Source organism: Pteropus vampyrus, unplaced genomic scaffold (genome assembly GCF_000151845.1).
Source record: "Pteropus vampyrus isolate Shadow unplaced genomic scaffold, Pvam_2.0 Scaffold146, whole genome shotgun sequence".
Classification (NCBI taxonomy): Eukaryota; Metazoa; Chordata; class Mammalia; order Chiroptera; family Pteropodidae; genus Pteropus; species Pteropus vampyrus.
Window position 1 is genome coordinate 3,827,649 of NW_011888927.1, and position 19,386 is coordinate 3,847,034.

General features: G+C 35.7%; 1 protein-coding gene across 2 annotated transcripts in view; it reads right to left on the minus strand.

Annotated features, from left to right (window-relative positions):
* PLCL1 (phospholipase C like 1 (inactive)) overlaps nucleotides 1-19,386 on the minus strand; it is a 302,941-nt gene that overhangs the window by 27,510 nt on the left and 256,045 nt on the right. For both annotated transcript variants that reach the window (XR_002782490.1, XM_011369215.2), the window contains exon 5: nucleotides 18,696-18,805. Coding sequence is in view for 1 of the 2 variants with exons in the window: in XM_011369215.2 (XP_011367517.1) it covers nucleotides 18,696-18,805 (110 nt within the window). In the remaining variant the exon portion in view is untranslated. The remainder of the gene's footprint in view (nucleotides 1-18,695; nucleotides 18,806-19,386) is intronic.

A 19,386-nucleotide genomic window follows, 5' to 3' on the forward strand; every position in this document is an offset into this window, starting at 1 on the left:
TAGTTACTATGGATGAATTGCTCATAAATATGAAAATGAACACTCAAAGATTGTAAAATCTCAATATTCATAATACAAAAAAAAAAAAAAAAAGGAAAGCTATCTGTAGTTTAAATCAAGTCTCATTTCTCATTCTGAAAGTCAAATTAAGATGAGAATTATACTGTGGCCAGCAGCCAAAAGCGGACTATTTTGGTAGTTATATATCTTCTATTCTCTAAGAAATTAACAGTTAAGGATTCTCTTATTTTACTTCATAACCTGGCATAACACTATAGCTCAGACAGTGTCTGCCAAAGAAACTTTCTGCAATGATGGAACTATTCAATATTTCTGCTGTCCAATACGGTAGTCACAGTCACATGTGACTGCTGAGCACTTGAAATGTGACTAGTGGCACTGAGGAACTGAATATATAGTTTTATTTCATTTTAATTACTTTTATTTCAATAGATATCTGAGGCTAATGTTTTCCACACTGGATGCATCAACAAAAAGATGGTGTCAAACTTCAGTAATATAGTGAATTAAGTAACAGAATTTTTCACTCTCTCCAGCCTCTTTCCTAACATAAATTGTAATTGCTGCAATTACAATTTAATTAACTAATTATGGCTTGCACTATTAACACCTGCAATTTTCACAAGAACACACACTCTTGAATGCAGTGGCTGCCTCTGTCATGTATCTCCAGCAGCTAGCACAGGGATTTGCCCAAAGTGGAGATCCAAAGCATTTGCTGAATGAAAGAATAAATTGGGTGTCTCTGAATACACATTCGCCTTAGCCTAGAATTTCCTAGGACTATTGCTATCCACACCCTGGCAAAATCTCATTTTCTAGCTCTTTAATTCTGGCAAGAAATCGTCAATTCACCCCAAAACTAGCCTATTCTTTTATAACTAATACATTGCCCCCTAACTTTAGTCAGGCCCTTTTTAAAAATAATTTTCTGGAGGAAAAAAAACACAAAGGACTGATCATGACACAAATAGCAATTCCAAGGTCAGGTAGTGTGATAACAAGTATATCTGGGGGAGGCAGGAGCCAGTGGAGTAATAACTGATACATTTGATGGGAGATGTAAGCTAGTGGAACTCTTCTGATCACATCACTATGGAGACTATTCTATCTGCCCACATCAAGAACAAGTCACCTACTTCACATAGGATGCATTCTAATTAAATGATATTTTTCAGCCAATGATCAATAGAAATTGGTAGTGGGGGGCGGGGTTCCTAATGGGTTTTATGTTAGAAAACTCCTTAAACTTTAGCCTTCGATCTTTCTTTTCCTGGGTCACTGCTGTGGACTAACTGTTGGTGTTCCTCCGAAATTCACATGTTACAGTCTTAATCCCCAATGTGATGGTATTTGGAGGTAAAACCTTTGGGAGGTAATTAGGTTTGGATATGAGGACATGGGGGTAGGGCCCCCATGGTGGGATTGGTGCCTTTATAAGGGTATAAAGAGACCTAAGCTCGCTGTCTCTCCACAATGTGAGTGAACCAGGAAGAGAGTTCTCATCAGAATCTGACCTGCTGATACCTCATCTCAGACTTCCCAGCCTCCAGAACTGTGAGAAGTAAATGTTTCAACCACCCAGTCTATGCTATTCTTGTTAGAGCAGCCCAAACTGACTAAGACAGTCGCTGTTATTAGTTTTCTAGGGCTGATATAACAAAGTACCACAGACTGGGTGAATTAAAGAACAGAAATTTATTTCCTTACAGTTCTGGAGGCTAGAAGTCCAAGATCAAGGTATGGACAAGGCTAGTTTCTTCTGAGGCCTGGAGATGACCATTTTCTCCCTGTGTCTTCACATGGTCTTTCTTCTGTGTGTATCTATGTTTAAACTCTTCTTATAAGGATACCAGTCCTGCTGGGTTAATGCACATCCTAATGACTTCATTTTAATTTTGTTACCTCTGTGAAGACGCCGTCTACAAAACAGTCACATTCTAAAATCCTGGGGTTAGGATTTCAACATATGAATTTTGAGAGTACACAATCCAGCGTATAACAGTCACCCTTTTTAACGTTCCAACTCGTGTGTCAGTTTAATCTATTAACTACATCCAACAACATTGGAAACCTCTGTGTTTAAAATTTTGGCATAGTTTGCCTATTGTATTATGAAAACAAACCCTTCTCTAACCATCTGGATACTACCTTGCATTTATATATTTATGTTTATAATTTTAATTATAATGATAAAGAATGGATTTACTCTTGTCAATGTGTTTTGCATATATTATACATGAAATAGCCATGTAACAGGTGGGGCAGTCTTGTCATACTATGGACAAGGACTCCAGGTCCATACTGCCTGGGTTTTAATTCTGCCTCTGCCACTCATTAGTCAGCTGACTTTGTTAAAAGTGAGCTATTACCTAACCTTTGTATCCCTCAGTTTTCTCATGTACAAATTACAAATAGTGCCTACATCACATGGTTGTTATTAGAATTAAGTTATTAGTAAGTATGAAGTACTTGGAACATTGTCCAGCAGAGAACAAGCATTTTCTGTTAGCTATTATTTGTTATTGCCAAAGTACATTATGTATTAAGAAAAATATTTGAAAGAGTCGAATTCATTAATTCCAATCAATCATATGCTTGATCCAAGTTTTACAACGAATATTCTGATTTCCTCTAAAATGTCCCATTTCTTTCTGGTGTTCATGAGTCACAAGTTTTGATTAAAAATAATGATTACCTCAAGATTAGAGGATTTTTCTAAAAGTGTAACTAAGACCAATGAGAGAAGGTTTGTGTGTTTGGGGCATAAGTGAATTCTAGGAAGGAGAACAAACTCTCGGGGCATTTTAATATATTTATTGCACTAGGTATACAATGAGCTCTCAATAAATACTTAAAAAGTGGCAGCGATGAAAATGGTGATGATTCACAAATGGAGGCAGAAATTCAAGAATAAAAGTTACCCAGATTTTATAAAAAGATCATATAAAAAATTCTAAAGTTCCGTCACTTGGATTGTTAATGATGTCTCAACCAGGCTGGAAAAAGACAAGAAATCCAAAGAGAATTAAATTATCTCTTTTCAGTCCTCTTATGAGCAATAATGACTAAAGTTTTATTACACTAGAACAATTTTTTAATACTCTTTTCTAGGTTTATGTCCGCATAATTCAATAAACACATCTTCAACATATACCATGTGCTGCTTCTGTTGTAATAATAAAAAATTGAATGTGGACACTAGAATTGTAAAATATAAAACAGGGCCACCAAAAAATATATAAAATGTATATTCAGAATATTTGTGCACACACCACATGTGCACTGCATGAATGGAGGAAAATGGCTGGAAGAAGTGACTTAGAAACCTGTGCACCTCTATAAAAATCCTGGGAATAGTCACTAGTTGCCTGACAGACAGGAGATGGGTACCCAGAAGATGAAAAAATAAAGGTGAGCATTAGGCCTACTGAGAGAAGCAGCTAAAACCAAATTACCAGTCTAATGGACACGGGCGCCTGCCTATATTCTGTGAAGGCGGAATACCCTGGCAGGAAAAGATGAGCCTGAGTAAGGCTCAGGCCAGAGAAGATAAAAAGGAAACTTCCCAGAGGCAGAAGGAGAAAGGAAGAGGACAAAATGTCAACCCCATGAGAAAATGAAGCTACCAAGCACAGCAGAAATGCCCATTTTCCCAAGTGGACCCCATGACTGTGGACGTTAAAAACAGGCTTTGGAATCACATGAATCAAGGTTTGCATCCAGTTTCACTGCTCACTAGTGAGTTATGCTATCTTGAACATATTTCTGAGCTTCTGTAATCCCCTCTTTTCTCAGTTTAAGCTCAGCACCATGCCAAAGCATAGCGTCTCTTGAAGGAGTGAGAAAAGACAATCATTACAATACAGTGAATCAGTGTGGGGAACACAGAAACAAAATTGGGCATAAGCTAAAGCTATGGCACTAAAAAGGAGTTTGATTATCTGGTTTTGATGAGAGTTGGGAAATAGGGGGCTAGGAGAGAAAATAGCAGGGAAAGCTACCCTAGAAAATGTAATAGATGACATATGTGCTGGATGCGAGAGATGAGGAGCCAGTCAGTTGACTGAAGAGGGAAAGAACATTACAAGAAGCAGAAATGGCACAGTGAAGGTGTGGAATTCTGAAACTGCCCAACATGTTCCTAGAACCACACACAGGACTTTGGGAGTGTGGGAGCCTGAAGCGTGAAGGTACGGAACTAAGCAAAGGTTCATCACTGAGGACCTTCTATCCCAGCCAAGAACTTGGAATTATTTCCTCCACCTGACAGACAAACATCAAAACATTTTTCTCACTCTAGTCTACGTGAAAAGGTAGGTCGGTTGGTTGGTTGGTTTGTTCGTTTGTTTGTTTTTCAATCCTCTTCAGTGAATTCAGAGATTTTTTCCAGAGATTAAAGCTTTTTACTTAAATTTTCTCTCACAAGAAGGTTGTATTAGATTTAAAAGGGGATGGGATAGTATTTTCCCAATGCCTTCTATTTCTGTCATCCAGAGTTATAAAATGAATCAACTATGTTTGGTTGTCAAAACCAATCAAAGTTAAGATCTAACTAAGCTACAAATGAAATTTTCCTCATCTGATACATAGAAATCTCGAGATTATTGAGCTTCTCCACCATGCTTCAACATACAAATAAATGACAGGTTCACAAGAAGACACACTGCCAAACATGGATCCTTTTGAAATTCCTAAGCCATCTAATAAATGTAAACCTTAGAAGGAAAAATCACTGTAATAGACAATAGTTACAATTAATATAAGTAATAAATACTTAAAGACACTCCCAAAAACTTCATAGAAAGCAGAAGACTAGTAATAGAAAAATGCTTACACTGACAACTTCATGACAGCTGCATGACAAATCTAGAAGACACCATTCACACAGATTTGAAAGGAATGGCGCCCCCTACAGCCATGTAGCGCACAACTCACATGGCAGTTAGCATGTGGCACCTCAGGCCAAGGCAGCCAGCAGACTGTTAACGCTAGTGCTGCAAAAAAAAAAAAAAAAAAAAATAGTGCAGAAATGCCTAATCATGAGCTCCAGGAAGATAATTTTGGTCGCACTAATGTTTAACTTCAATGAAATTCACAATCTCGTGTAATTAATTATCGAGGCCAGCTGTAGTTCAAGGTCTCCTGTGAAAAGTCTTCCTGGTATCCTTGACAAAGGAGCCAAAGGAAATGACCTTCCCAGGAGCAGTTATTTAAAGAATAAGGACAGTGGTAATCACTCTGCTATTTGCTCCCTCTCCCTCTGACCAGAGAGGAAGTTCTAGAACAAAAGTATACTTTCTGAGACAGATCCAATAATCTGTAAGGTGGTGGTTATTAAGTGAAGGATGACAGAAACAATTCAATCTGAGTGGTATAACTGTAATTCAGTAGCTAAGAAAGTACTTTCTAAAATTCAGATATGGAATTTCTATCCTGGCAGTTCTTGTAAATATATTGTTATACACATTTTAATGTTTTGCACAAGAACGACTGAGAATAGTTTTAAATAACCAAAAACATAGAGGAAGATGTCATTTCTCCAATATTGTTATTATTATATGTACATATATTACAGAGTTTACGATGAGTGGAGTTAATAAATGGATTGTTTACTATAAGAGCCAGAGGACTATGTTATAACATACACACACAAACACAAGCACACACTATATATACATATAATTGTTCCTTTCAGTGACAGTCTTCCTCTCCCAGGCAAAAATTTATTACAGATAAAAGAGAACAGGAAGGAAGTTGCTAGCTTTTTCCTTCTCTGGTTTCAGATTACATGAAAAGACTCCATGGGCTGACTCACAGAATACACAATATACATTGTTAAGAATGTTAATTCTTAACAATTAATGAACGTTAGTCTCATTTATTCAGATTTACTATTAGGACACAGTTACTACTAAAACACACTTTTCATACACAAGTATTTACAATGCCAGCTTCATTTTTAGCAGCCTAAGAGAACAGTTTCTCGGTTGATATCAAATCCACAATAGCTAATAGAGCCTGTTTCTTACAACATGTATAATAAGTGTAAAGAACCATCTGGAAGATAAGAGAATAAGGAAGGTGTGCGACCAGCCATCTAATAGAACCATAATGACACACAGCTCTTGAGTGTCATTATGGTTCTATTAGATGTTGAAAATGTTCTCATTCAGGCAGTCTGAAGGAATTAAACTATTGATTTAATAAGGTACCACCAGAGAACACAAGTAATTCTCTAAAACATTAAACATTCCCTCTTACACATTCTGCTTTTAAAAAAGTGAAGCTCAATGAAATCTGGAGAAATAGAAAATTAAAGGGAGACAAACCCACATTTCTGAACCTGAGGCAATCAGAATTAACTGCTGAAACTCATGCCATACTTTTAGGGAATCTAGTATATTTAAATGTATGTGAGAAATACATCTCTTAATGCATTAAAAAGAAAAGAAAAAAAGAAAAAAGAAAAAGCCCTACCTGCTGAAACTAGATTTGTTAGCAATTTATAAGGAACTTCTTTTTGGCTCAAGAGACTAATATTTCTTAGACAACAGCATTCACAAACCAACATTATTTTAGTTGTTCCATAATGCCAGCTGCTGAGCAGCAGAAAATTGGGAGGTCTAGAATATTCTAGTTGGTTAAGGGATACCTCAGAGAGATTTAGATTGTAATCTTTTCATCTTGAATACATTGTAAAGCAGTTAAAGAACTTTCAATCCCTGAGTCCATTGACTCAAAAGTCCATTGTTAATGGTATCTTTTAAGTAAACTCTCAAAGAGTTTGGCTATTTTTAGAATACTTAGTTTTGTCCTGGCAGATTTACAAACCAAATCTTGAGGGGTTAGTGTATTTTGCTGCATACCAAAGGTTCTCTTCAGATAGTAAAGAAGCCTATGTTCTTTTTTGTCTCTGAAAGCAGGCAGCTTCCACCTAATGATTTGATAATCTTTCCATAGTCATTAGATAATGCAAAAGTCTAAGACTCAATTACAAGTCACAGTTTTGTGAAAGGGCGTCTTTCCCTTCCAGAAGTTATCTTCTTTCAAAACATTAATATGATGATCATCATAATCATAATAATGATGAATATTTCTTGCCTTAATCAAATAGTTTTCTTAACAGTTATGTGTAAATTTTTCATGAATCTAAACTTACTTTTAAAAATTCACTTTTTTCAAAAAAAAAATGGATAACTAATCTTTTCATAAAGCTTTGGGTTTTTTCTTAAAAGGAAAATTCAGTTCCTAATTAATCTGTTTTGGTGAATAGGTACCTTCACTTATTACAAATGCTTAAAGTATTACTAATATATGGGGAGTGATTAATAATACAAACTGTTTTATAAGCAGTGGGAAATAAGGTTAGGAAGGCAGGAGGTCTTTCTCTCTACCTGCCTGTTAGTATGAGTATATATTCTCATACATGATGTATATTTGAGCACACTGGATCTATTTTAAATAAGAGAAATCGAATTAAATTGGAAGATAACCCCTTCTGGATTGATGGAAATTTTCTTGCTGCCCATTATGATCTTTTTAATTGGCTTTAAAAGAGTAACATTTAATTTCATTATTCTTAAACTAAATTATCCTTTACATATTTATATTTACGAATATGTATATACATGTATGTATATATACACATATCCACACACATATATATATAACGTTTTTATATGCATATTTACATAGGTATATGTGTACCTTGACAAATGTTAAACTTTACCTGAGTCCTGTGCTCCCGTAAAGCAGAAGTTTAAGAAATCCCCTGCCCTTTTGTGTTCCAGGGAATAGCTACTGCTAAGAACCACCATTCACCATATGACTTAGATAAGACTAATGCATATTCCTTGTTTACCTATGCTAAAGTCAGACACAGACTATCCAAGTTCCCTTTCAGAAATGATGTAGCTGAACTGGACAAAATACCTGCTTCCTTGACTTAAGCAAACTTTACCAAAGCTTCTCTCTTCCTTAATGTCCCTGAACTTGACCCTCCCCCAAGCATACCCTCTTCTTAATGACATCTAAGGTTCACACCACTCAGCCACTAGTTCTTTCTAGCTTATTCGCCCCTCCCAGTAAAAGGAAAATACTTTTTGCTTGACCTTAGAGAAGCTCACAGATTTAACAGAAGGAGCATTCTATTTATTGCGATGGGATCTTTCCCCATATTGCAATAATAAAATCTCTCTTTACCTAGATCTGGATTTTTTCTCGCTTGACAATGTGCACACCACACACACACACACACACACACACACACACACACACACACACATATTCAGAGAAGTGAGCTCACATTGCTCTGATTTAAGAATAAGGAAATTAGAAAGCTGTATCCCATCTTCTTCTTTCTAGGGTAACAAAGAAAGAGCCGAGGAGCTTGTGTCTGAAAAACCTAAAAGGGCTATGAGAAAATAGAACAAAATACTTTCGTTATCATTGTTTTCTTTCCACTTATATCACTGTAGGAAATAGTTAACAGAGTTAAGACATCAGAGTTAAGACACCTTAGCTAAAACTCATCTTAGACTAAGATTTTGTGTGTAAGAAACAAATTTTCTCTAAAAAAGTTTTCCTGCGAGAAAAGTAAGACCTATTCCCTAGTCTCACAAGTTGGAGCCAAGTCCTCTGGTCTATGATGCATCTATTCATTAGGATTCTGCCACTTGTGAATTATTCAGAATCATTATAAAATGTTGCTTTTATCTGAAAAAAAAAAAATGTACCTCCAGGAGACACTAAATTTAGTTGTACTGGAGATAAAGTGGCCTGTACTTCTATAATCATGTCAACAGCCTGTTTTTTTATCTCTACTAACCTCCTGGGCAGACAGCTGGGGTGCAGCTACCCAAGACAGAAATCTGGACACTATGTAACCAGCCCACTTATTGCTAAGAAGCATTAACATTCCATCTGAACCATCCTATACTGATGGACAAGAGCTGTTTGAAATCATGTTTCAGATATGTGACTTTTTCATTATGATAGATGTATTAATTATACTTAAAAAAGGAACTTATCCTTTTTTCTAATGCTAATACAGCGAATATTCTTTACTATGTAATTTTCTCTCTGAATCTTTTCAGCTTTAAAACACAGAAATCTCTAAAAAACTAACATCCACCCCTGCAATGACAAGCTGTCAAATGAATTTTATGGACACAGAACGTTGCTGCAGATGATTTTTTTAGAAGGCAAGTGATTAAATTCACTTGTAATTAACAATATGACTCATGACCAGATTTGATATAATAACAAATTAGCTATGAGGCTAATGAGTGGTAATTAAATGAGCCAGGCAGACATTTAGAACTCCCCAGACCAAGTTCTGGAGGTCCAGCACATCTTTATTTTGGTTTGTTTTGCTTTCATTATTATTTTCAGATTGTTTTGGCAACCACACTGAAGTATCAAGATACAAGGCAGGGTTTTAGAATCCATGAAAGGCTAAAGATATCTATTTTCTGCTCAACTTGTACTTCCTCATAGAAGACTTTCCTGACCTCTCTCATTAAATCAAATCTCGTCGTACACTCTCTGTAACGCCAAGCAACTTCTTCACGGCACTCATCACAGAGACAAATTTAACACGTAGTGTATGATTATTAAGTGACTGCCCCACTAGACTGTCAGCTTCATGAGACCTGGAGACCATGTTTTTATTCATCAGTACATTCCCAAGCATACAGCCTAGCACGCTGTAGGAACACACAGATATCTGTCTAATGGATGAACATGGTTTTACCAAAATAAATATAAATAAAATTAATGTTTGTCAAATTATGGATTAGAAGCCTCTTTTATGCTTTGTACCTTCTTATTTATAAATGTCGAAGTGAAAAAAAATAAAATTAACTTCTTGAGATGTGAGAGAAAGAAAGTTCTTTTATTTTATACTAATAAGCCAACAATAACAAGGTCTGAAAAATGTATTTAAGAAGACCTTTTCAGACACCTAGTCCAAGTATAAATATATCAAGCTGAGCTTATAAAGCCCCAGGAACATACACTGTGTTTTCTAACTGCAATTCCTCACTTCATAAGGCCTAGTAACATTTTCTTTGGTGTCTGAAGATAATGGTACTGACATGAGATTGGAGTTGTTTTTCTAGACGTGATCCATCCATTCTCTCTCACCTGCTACCTTCTTCCTGATGATAAATGATACGCATGGTAAGGCAGTAGGCTGAGATGACAGGTGAGTCTAGGGCTTGCTAGGTTGAATGGGACTAAACCGGTTGCCGCTATGTACACAGACCTCAACTATGGCACCATTGCTATTTTGCCCTTCCCAGTTCTAGTCACCAAACATTTTCAGCATAGCAAATACCACAACTGCTTACCAAAATTTAAATATTATTTTTACAACATACGCTAAGCAAAAAAATATTTAATTAAATTAAAATTAAAAATTAAATTTAAAAATGTTTAAATTTGGTCTAGGAAAGGTATAGACTAGATTAATATATAACCTCAATTTCACTATTAGGTATACTTAACCTAATAATATAAGAAATTCTTTAGATTTGTAAGTAAGTTTTTGAGCAGGTAAATGCACTGCTACCTGGCTAGATAGATGTCTTGATGTAAGTATGTTTTGATGTAGTAATTATTTATGTGGTCCATTCTATGCAATTTGCTTTTTACCATACAGCACATAACCTATGGAATTTATCAGACTGCAATCTATATTTCCAGAGTTGGAGAGACTTCTGTGAGTTATAAATTGAATTTATCAAAACCTCTATAATGTTATTTGAGTATTTTCACTGCAGGGACACCTTGCAGAATGAAACCAAGGATAAAAGAGCATTTTGTTTGCAAAAATTCCAAACAGAAAGGTAATATTGTTAAAATGTCAATTCTATCCAAAGTGATCCAAAAATTCAATGTAATTCTATCAAAATCCCAACAGTGTCAAGAGACCCCAAATGGCCAAAGCAACATTAACGAAGAAGAACAAAGCTGGAGGACTCACATTTCATGATTTTAAAACTTACTACAAAGCTACAGTAATCAAAACAGTGTGGTAGTGATATAAACTCAGACATTCAGACCAAGGGAATATAACCAAGAGCCCAAAAATGAACACTTGCATATATGGTCAAATGATTTTTGATAAGAGTACCAAGACCATTCAATGAGAAAAGGCAGTCTTTACAACAAATGGTATTAGGAAAACTGGATATCCACATGCAAAAAAAACGAAGTTGGACCTTTACCTATCAACATATATAAAAATCAATTCAAAATGAATCAAAGACCTAAATATTAAAGCTAAAACTATAAAACTCTGACAAGAAAACATATGGCAAAAGCTTCATGACACTGAATTTGGCAATGATTTCTTGGATATGACACCAAAAATAATATCATTAGAGTAAAAAGACAACCCGCAGAATAAAATAAAGCATTTGCAGGTAACATATCTTATCAGGGATTAATATTCAGAATATAGAATTTCTAAAACTCGACGACAACAAAAATAAACAAAGAACCCAATTCAAAAACGGGCAAAGGACTTGAATAGACATTTCTCTAAAGAAGATACCCAAATGGCCAATAAGCACATGAAAAGATGCTCAGCATCATTAATCATTAGGAAAATGCAAATCAAAACTACAATGAGATACCACTTCACACCCATTAGGATGGCTACTATCAAAAAACAAACAATATGTTAGTGAAGATGTGAAGAAATTGGAACTCTTGTGCATTGCTGGGGTGAATGTAAAATGGTACAGCCAATGTAGAAAACAGTATGATAGTTCCTCAAAAAAATAAAAATAAAAATAGAATTACCATATGATCCAACAAGTCCACTTCTGGGTATATACCCAAAAGATTTGAAATCAGGATCTCATATTCTTGTATACCCATGTTCATAGCAACATTATTTATAAAAAGTTAAAACACGGCTGTGTCCAAATGTCTATCATTAGATTAATGAATATGCAAAATGTGGTATATATATATATATATACAATGGAACATTACTTAGCCTTAAAAAGGAAAGAAATTCTGACATATGTTAAAACATGGATGAATCTTGAGGACATTATGCTAAGTGAAATAAGCCAGTCACAAAAAGACAAATATTATATGAGTCCACTTATATGAGTTACTTAGAGTAGTCAAAAATCATAGAAACAGGAAGTAAAAAGGTAACTGCCAGGGACTAGGGAGGAGTGAATGGGGAGTTATTATTTAATGAGTGTAGAGTTTCAGTTTTACAAAGTAAAAAGGGTTATGGAGATAGATAGAGGTGATAGTTTTACAACATTATAAATATACATAGTATCACTAAACTATACACTTAAAAATAGTTAAGATGGTAAATTTTATGTTATGTGTATTTTGCTATGACAAAAAAAGAAAAAAAGAACAGAAAAAAATTCCCAACAAGGTAAATAAAGAGCATCTCATCTGGAAAGAGCAGTCAGGAAGAGAGAAGAGAGCAGTGGGAAGAATCACAATTGGAGATTGTATAAAGTAAGAATAGAAACTGGGTATAATTAGAGTCTTATAGCACCATGTGCTGTGAAAAAAAACAAAAGTTAGGAGAGCAAGACATAGAAGATAGTATATATAAATAGAGAGATTTATTTAGACTATTGATAAGTTAAGTGACAAAACGACCAAAGTACTTAAACAATATAATGTAGTTGAGCCACAGAAGAAGACTGAAAATAACATATAACCATAAAATCTGATCTCATTTTTAGGTGAGAAAATATAGCCCCAGAGAAGATAATTTTTTAAATTATATTAATTAGTTGCAGGTTTCTAAACTAGTCTAAATTCCTATATAGCTCTAAACTCACAGATAATCCAAAAAAAAAAAAGTGGGAATTTACGGCCCCCAAATTTGTTATTTTGTATGTATCATTCAGAAGTATTTGCTTTAGACTTGCCAGAATTAAAGTTTTGTTAAAACTGTTTGAACATTGGCTTCTCAAGGCTGGTGACTTAAAAGGCTCTTCATCTTTGCCTCTCAGGAGGATCCTCCTTTCTTCTCAGTGAAACTTGAGGAATTTACCCATATGGACTTCACCTCATATTTCTAAATCATCTCAAGTTTGTTATTCAAAAGAAGAAGATTCCAAGACTTCTCTTCTAACAGCTTAAGTGATTAAGGAAAGTTTGGGTAAGTATCTGAGAGATACTTACGGTATCTCTTGGTATTACTTTGGGTAAGTATCTGAGAGAACGGAGGCTATGGAGAAGTAGGCTGGAGAAGACATATGAAAAAGAGTTTGGCCTTTGCAGTTTTTGCTGGAGGCACAACTCTTAAACTTCCTCTATCTCATGAAGATATGGAAGCTGGCAATATCCAGACTAAAAGCCAGTGAACAATGATGTTGTCCAAGAGAAGCAGGAGGAAGTTGGTTAAGTTCTCAGGATGGGTCCAGGGTCTGGCCCTCAGCTTTGGTATTTTTGGTGTAATTTTGTTTTGTTTTCACATCTCAATGGTATCTGTCAGGGTTTAATTACATCCATTCACTCAGGGGTGATCAGGACCTCCGGAGCTGATTCATCCTAACCAAGTTCACAGGAGATAAACTAATAATTATATCACTTAGTCAACTCATTTCATCTCCACTAGAAAAGTACATTTGGAAAACAAACAAACAAACAACAAAAAAGAGACATACACTTGGGAAGCCAACTTAAGAAAAGAGTTGCTTAATGAACAAGAACTGGTGGTCTCAAGCTATACTCTCTCAATGTACCTTTCTTCTCTGTAAGAATACATTGCCAAGTGATTGAAATGCTCGTGTTAGCTGGACAGAACACTTACTCTTTTGGATTAAGTGAGATAATAAATATAAAGCACTTAGTACAATACCTGATACATAGAAAGCATTCAGTTAATGTAAGCTATCATTATTATGGTGCTATAAATATTCTGACAATATAGCACAGTGGGCTGGCAGCATGGGCTTTTGACTCACATCCTTGTTTCATCACTCATTACCTATGTGCCAATGGGAAAGTTACTTAACCTCTCAAGTCTCAATTCTCCTAACTGTAAAATGGCTGTCATAATTGGAACTTTACAGGGTTACCCTTAAAATTACTTATGATGTTGTATGAAAATGACCTAACTACTCATCGTAAACACTGAATGCTCCTGATTAATATTAAAAATAACATACATTTACATGGCACTTTTTATATGCCAGACACTGCTTTAAAACTCCTTTAGTCACTCATTTATTAATTCATTTAGTATTACTATAGCCCTATAGGCAAACATAGTTGAGGAATCTGTTGCTGGTAGACTCAGCAATATCAGATATTCAGCAATATCTGCTCTCCTTTCTTGAGGAAGTATACATTTGAAGTCAGATTTGACCATTTGACCAGTCATATGTGAGTGGAATGGACATGTGACACTACTTGGCAGAAATATTTAAAACCAATTGTGCTTTCCTACCTCTGGGACTATAGAAGTGTTTGTTGAGATAGAGCCCCCATTAGCCTGAGTTCCTAAGTAACGCTTGCTGACCCATGATAGACATACAGTGAGAATGAGAGAAATAGGCTATTGTTTTAAAGCATTGAGATTTTCAATTTTTTTTTTTTTTGTACCACAGCACAACCTATCATATCCCAATTGATTCAGAAGCATAGAGACAAAAGGAAATTTTCCCAAGGCCACAGAGCTAGAAAGTATCTGGCTCCAGAGTCTGTGCTCTTGACCACTTTGCTTTATGTTTCTTAATAATTGATAGTAATATCAATATGAAGAATAGTTTATTAATGCATTGTTGTCATAGGGGGTCTTTTTCTAGACTTCATAAAGAGCTGTTCTTTTCTGAATGAGTTGGCTCAGGAGGAAACCTAACCTTTCTCCCAATTCTACTGCCACGAGAGCCAACAGCAGCTGCCAGAAACACTGCTGGAGTTCTCAATGGACAACGTGGAGAACATTGGACATGTTCCTTCTTTATATGACCCCAGAGCAGCCCCAAGAGGCACGGTCGCCGTGGCTGCCTCTGTGCTTCCCAAAGAAAATGAAAATGTTGTCAAGATAAAAGCAGAAGGAGCAAAGCCTTAAGCAGTGATAAAAAGCCAAAAAATTAGGGGGAAAAAAAATTAGTCATATCTACTGGACATAATTCCATAAAAAAAGACCCAGTTTTATGGCACACACTGAAATGCATTAAATTATAAATTCTCTTCAATATTATTTTTATATACCTCTACTTGACACTTCCAGACTGCTAAAATTTATTTTTTTCATCAAACTTTTAAAAATAAAAGATAATGGGATTTAGTTCCTTAAAATAGTCAACAGGCTAAGTTAGAAAAATATATTGGAAAAACTTGCCAAAACATTACTCTTTTGTCCTTTTGAATTTCAGTTTTATAGGTGTGACAATCCTACAATGAAGTTCTTTTTGTACTTAAAGAGTTAGATCATTCTGAATGGAGTCCAAGACTTTAAATGAATTCCACTTCATAGCATAGTGCTTTATCAGTGATATAGTTTAAGTTTATATCTCTCTTCCAAGAGAAGATCTTAGAATTCTCATGCGTGAAACACTTCAAAAATTAATGACCATTGACTACAATAAGGTGAGCTATGCAAGTGAAGTTGTATCTTTTTGGGGAAGACTTAAAGAACAGAAAAAAATTCTCACTGTAAGATTTTAATGTTATGTTAATAACCGAAAGTCATTTCTGAAGAACATCATGGAGAAAGACAGATGAAAGGAACTGTCGATACATGAGGGTGGGGTGAGATGGTTATTTGGTCTTATGATTATCTGGAAAAGATCCTGAAGACAGAGTCATGGGACATGGATCATCATAGCAACCCAAATGAACATGGTGGCTAATTTAAGGAGATCAATTTTGTGTTCAATAGTGAAAACAAAGAAAAAGAGAATAAAAGGAAAAATATAGTTGGATATTGGCAAAAGTGTGGGGAAACGCAAAAGATCTGCTAAGCAAGTCCCTACTCTGGACCTGTATATGGTGCTAAAATATGAATTAAATATATATGTATGGGAGCTTCTAGGACCATCTTGATTGTAGCCTCTTTGCTAGATTCTAAGTCCTGATCTCTGGTTTGCAAAATCTAGATACTTTAATTATAATTCATATTCATTATATTATTCATTTTCATCTCTGAAAAGTTTTCTCAAGCTTCCCTGTCATTTGTTAATATCAGATCAATGCAATACTGAATTGCAGAAAACATAAAAAATTTATTTTTCAGTCTCAGCTCAATTTACTTTAAAGCCAATGCCCCTTTCCACTAACCACTTTATGCTGGCAACCCACCATTTACCTGAAGGCACGTTTCTCTTTTTTTCCAACTCCTCCCTTACTTGTTAGAAATTACATTGAAATTAAATATTTTTAGCTACATAAGCCCACATATTCAACCAACATTAGTTTAATCTCTAGTCCCCCTAGATAGTGGGGTGCACTTGTATAAATTAGCGTATAAGTAAACCTTTTCAGTAGGCAATGCAGAATTTTATAGGTGATCCTTGCCATGTCTTACTAATTTGGTGATTCTATCTTACCAGCATGATTATTACTAACTCAACCAGCTGTGACCAATGTAAACTGGCCCTAGTAAACTTAAGAGAAGGGACATTTATTAGAAGACTTTAAGGAGCTCTGCAAATCAATAGGAAAGCCGGAGAACAAAGCAAGAACGAAGACCTCCAAATCCAAGATTTAAGAAATAAAGGAAGAGTCATAGACAGCAGGATTTGTCAGAGGCACCACTGGAATTAAGAGTCTCCAGTAGAGTCCAGTCTTTTTGTCTCTCATCTAAAATTTCAAATTTCAAGAGGTCGTTTGTCCAGAACATGGAAAAGGGCACCCTGGTTAACAAGCCCACCCAGTAGTGACTTAGATCTTTCGTATGTATTATCTCATTTAATTCTCACTAAACCCTAGGCGTGGATATTATTATCTCCCTCAGAGAGATTACAGAACTTGGCGAAAGCCTCACAGCTATCAGGCATTCTGCACACAGAGCCACAGAGCCTGCATCCTCACCCCCGCTCTAGGCTGCCTGGACTTAGTCATGTGGATTAAGTTTTACAGGAGCAGGACAGGGTAATGGTCAGAAGCAGAGGCATGAGTTAAAATCTCAGCTCTGCCATTTTACTAGCTGAAGGCAAGACATTTAAACCTCCCTAGGCCTCAATTTCCTCAACTGTGAGATGGGAGAGTCTTATCAGGGTCAACATAAGTTGTTGCAAGATCACAAAATTGTTGCAAAGAGAAATGGGAAAATGTATGTAAACTACTTAACCATGAGTACTTGTCACATATTAAGTGCTGAATATTCAACGGCCTTTATTAGTTATATGTCGGTCTCCCTTTGTAGACTAGCCCTGGAGGCCCAGATATTACTCCTTTGATATTTGGATCCTAGCACCTTTCTCAGTGATTAGCACGTTAATAAGCCCACGTAAATATCTCCTGAACAGAAAGCATTTATTTGTATTAGGGTTCGCACTGCCACACTGTACTCTAGTATTATAATAAGCTCCTCTTTATATTAATGCAATAGCTCTACCCTGCACATTAAGCCAATGATGCCTATCTTTCCCAACCCCGCTCCCTGCCCCTAGACTGTTAACTCATGAGGTCAGGGTCTGTATCTCTTTTGTAGGTCCGCAATGAATCCCCAATGCCTAGTACAGAGCCCAGGCCATAGTAGGGCTCAACAAATATCTGTGGATTGAATTTTTATTAATATTTGTGATATGTCTTACAGTTCACCTAGCATTTCCACATAAATGTGCAGCATTTCTCTGCAGAGCAGATTAAAGACACAGGCTCTGGGGCAGACCACCTGGGTTCAAACTCCAGCTCCACCATTTACTAGCTGGGTGACCTTGGGTAAAGTTTTCAATGCCTCAGTTTTCTCACCTGTAAAATGAGAATAACATTATTGGGTTGTCATGAGTATTAAAATGCTAATTGGAATAAACTTTATAAAACAGCACCTGGCAAGGAATATGTGTTCTTTAAATGTCAGCGATTATTAATTTTGTTTGTAGCTGTTTTTCTCCCCTCACACTGTGAAGAACAAATTGCTCCAATTGCCTAAATCATTTCTCTTTCATGTATAAAAATACGAAAAGTGGTATATTTACCTAAAATCCTAAAATTAATTTTCAGTAGAGCAAATCATAATCTCAAGAAATTGACTTCCAAAGTTATTTGTAAAAATAAATGTATTTATAGAGACTTTTCTTATAATAAAATAATCCTACATGGATCCAGATATTCTGTAGTTTAAGGCTCTCTCAGATTACTTGTGTTAGATATTTCTCGCACAACACTTGACCTTATTCTTTCCACAAACAAGAACAGCCATACTGACTTGAACAGAAGTGTTCATGTGGGTAAAAACACACACACACAAACACCAGGCAATGGATAGGATTTAGGTGTACTGTCCTCTGCCTCTATCACAAACTTCATTGTCCTGTTATGGCAAAAAGTGTGTCAGCTTCCCCAGTATGCATGTCCCCATTACTTAGAGCATCAATCAGGTGAGTAGGCCATACATTACTTAAAAATTCAAATCACCGTATTTAACCATTGATGCTTCGCTATATGCTGGAGAGATGAGTGGAAAAATAAAGGCGAAAGGGGCACCTGAGAATTTCACTTACCTTCAATACTGTAATATTCCAAGCAAAGCTTTCAGTTGCCTTATTGAGTTTTCTTCCTTTCAAGCCTTCTTTTGCCCCTAGATTATGAAGTTCCTCATGGAACTCCATCCCTTTGAAAAGAGAACAATTCTTAGGATAAAATGAAGAAAAATAGACATTTTTATGAAAATGTTATCAGTAAAACTATAATTTCCCATTCTTGTCCTCTTAGAATTTCTAAATCCCAAAATTGCATTATCCTTCCCCTTCTGTTCATCCCCACCAAATAGTTATCTTTAGGGGAAAACTAACAATAATCTATGCATTAGACCAAATTATATTTTAAACAGCCAGGAGCCAGAGACAAAGACATGAGAAGGTAAGAAGCAAATTCTTCCAACAAGTTATATCTATCTTGCTTGTTCTCTGCCTGTTTTTTTACATGAAATAGTGTAATGTGTGAATGGCAACCATATGGGATGGATGCACATATCTTACTCTTTTCCTGTGAACCATCCATTTGGCTTGATAATAGGCTCTGGAGCCCACATAGATAACAATGGTAATTAGTAAGTATTGAGTAAAAATAAAAAGATTTTTCAAAAATAGCACTCTTGGAAACACCCAACTGTTTCAGATTTTGGAATGGCCTTGATGTTATTTTTAGCTCAACCATTCTCTCAAGCTAGAATAACATAAAAAAAACATCACC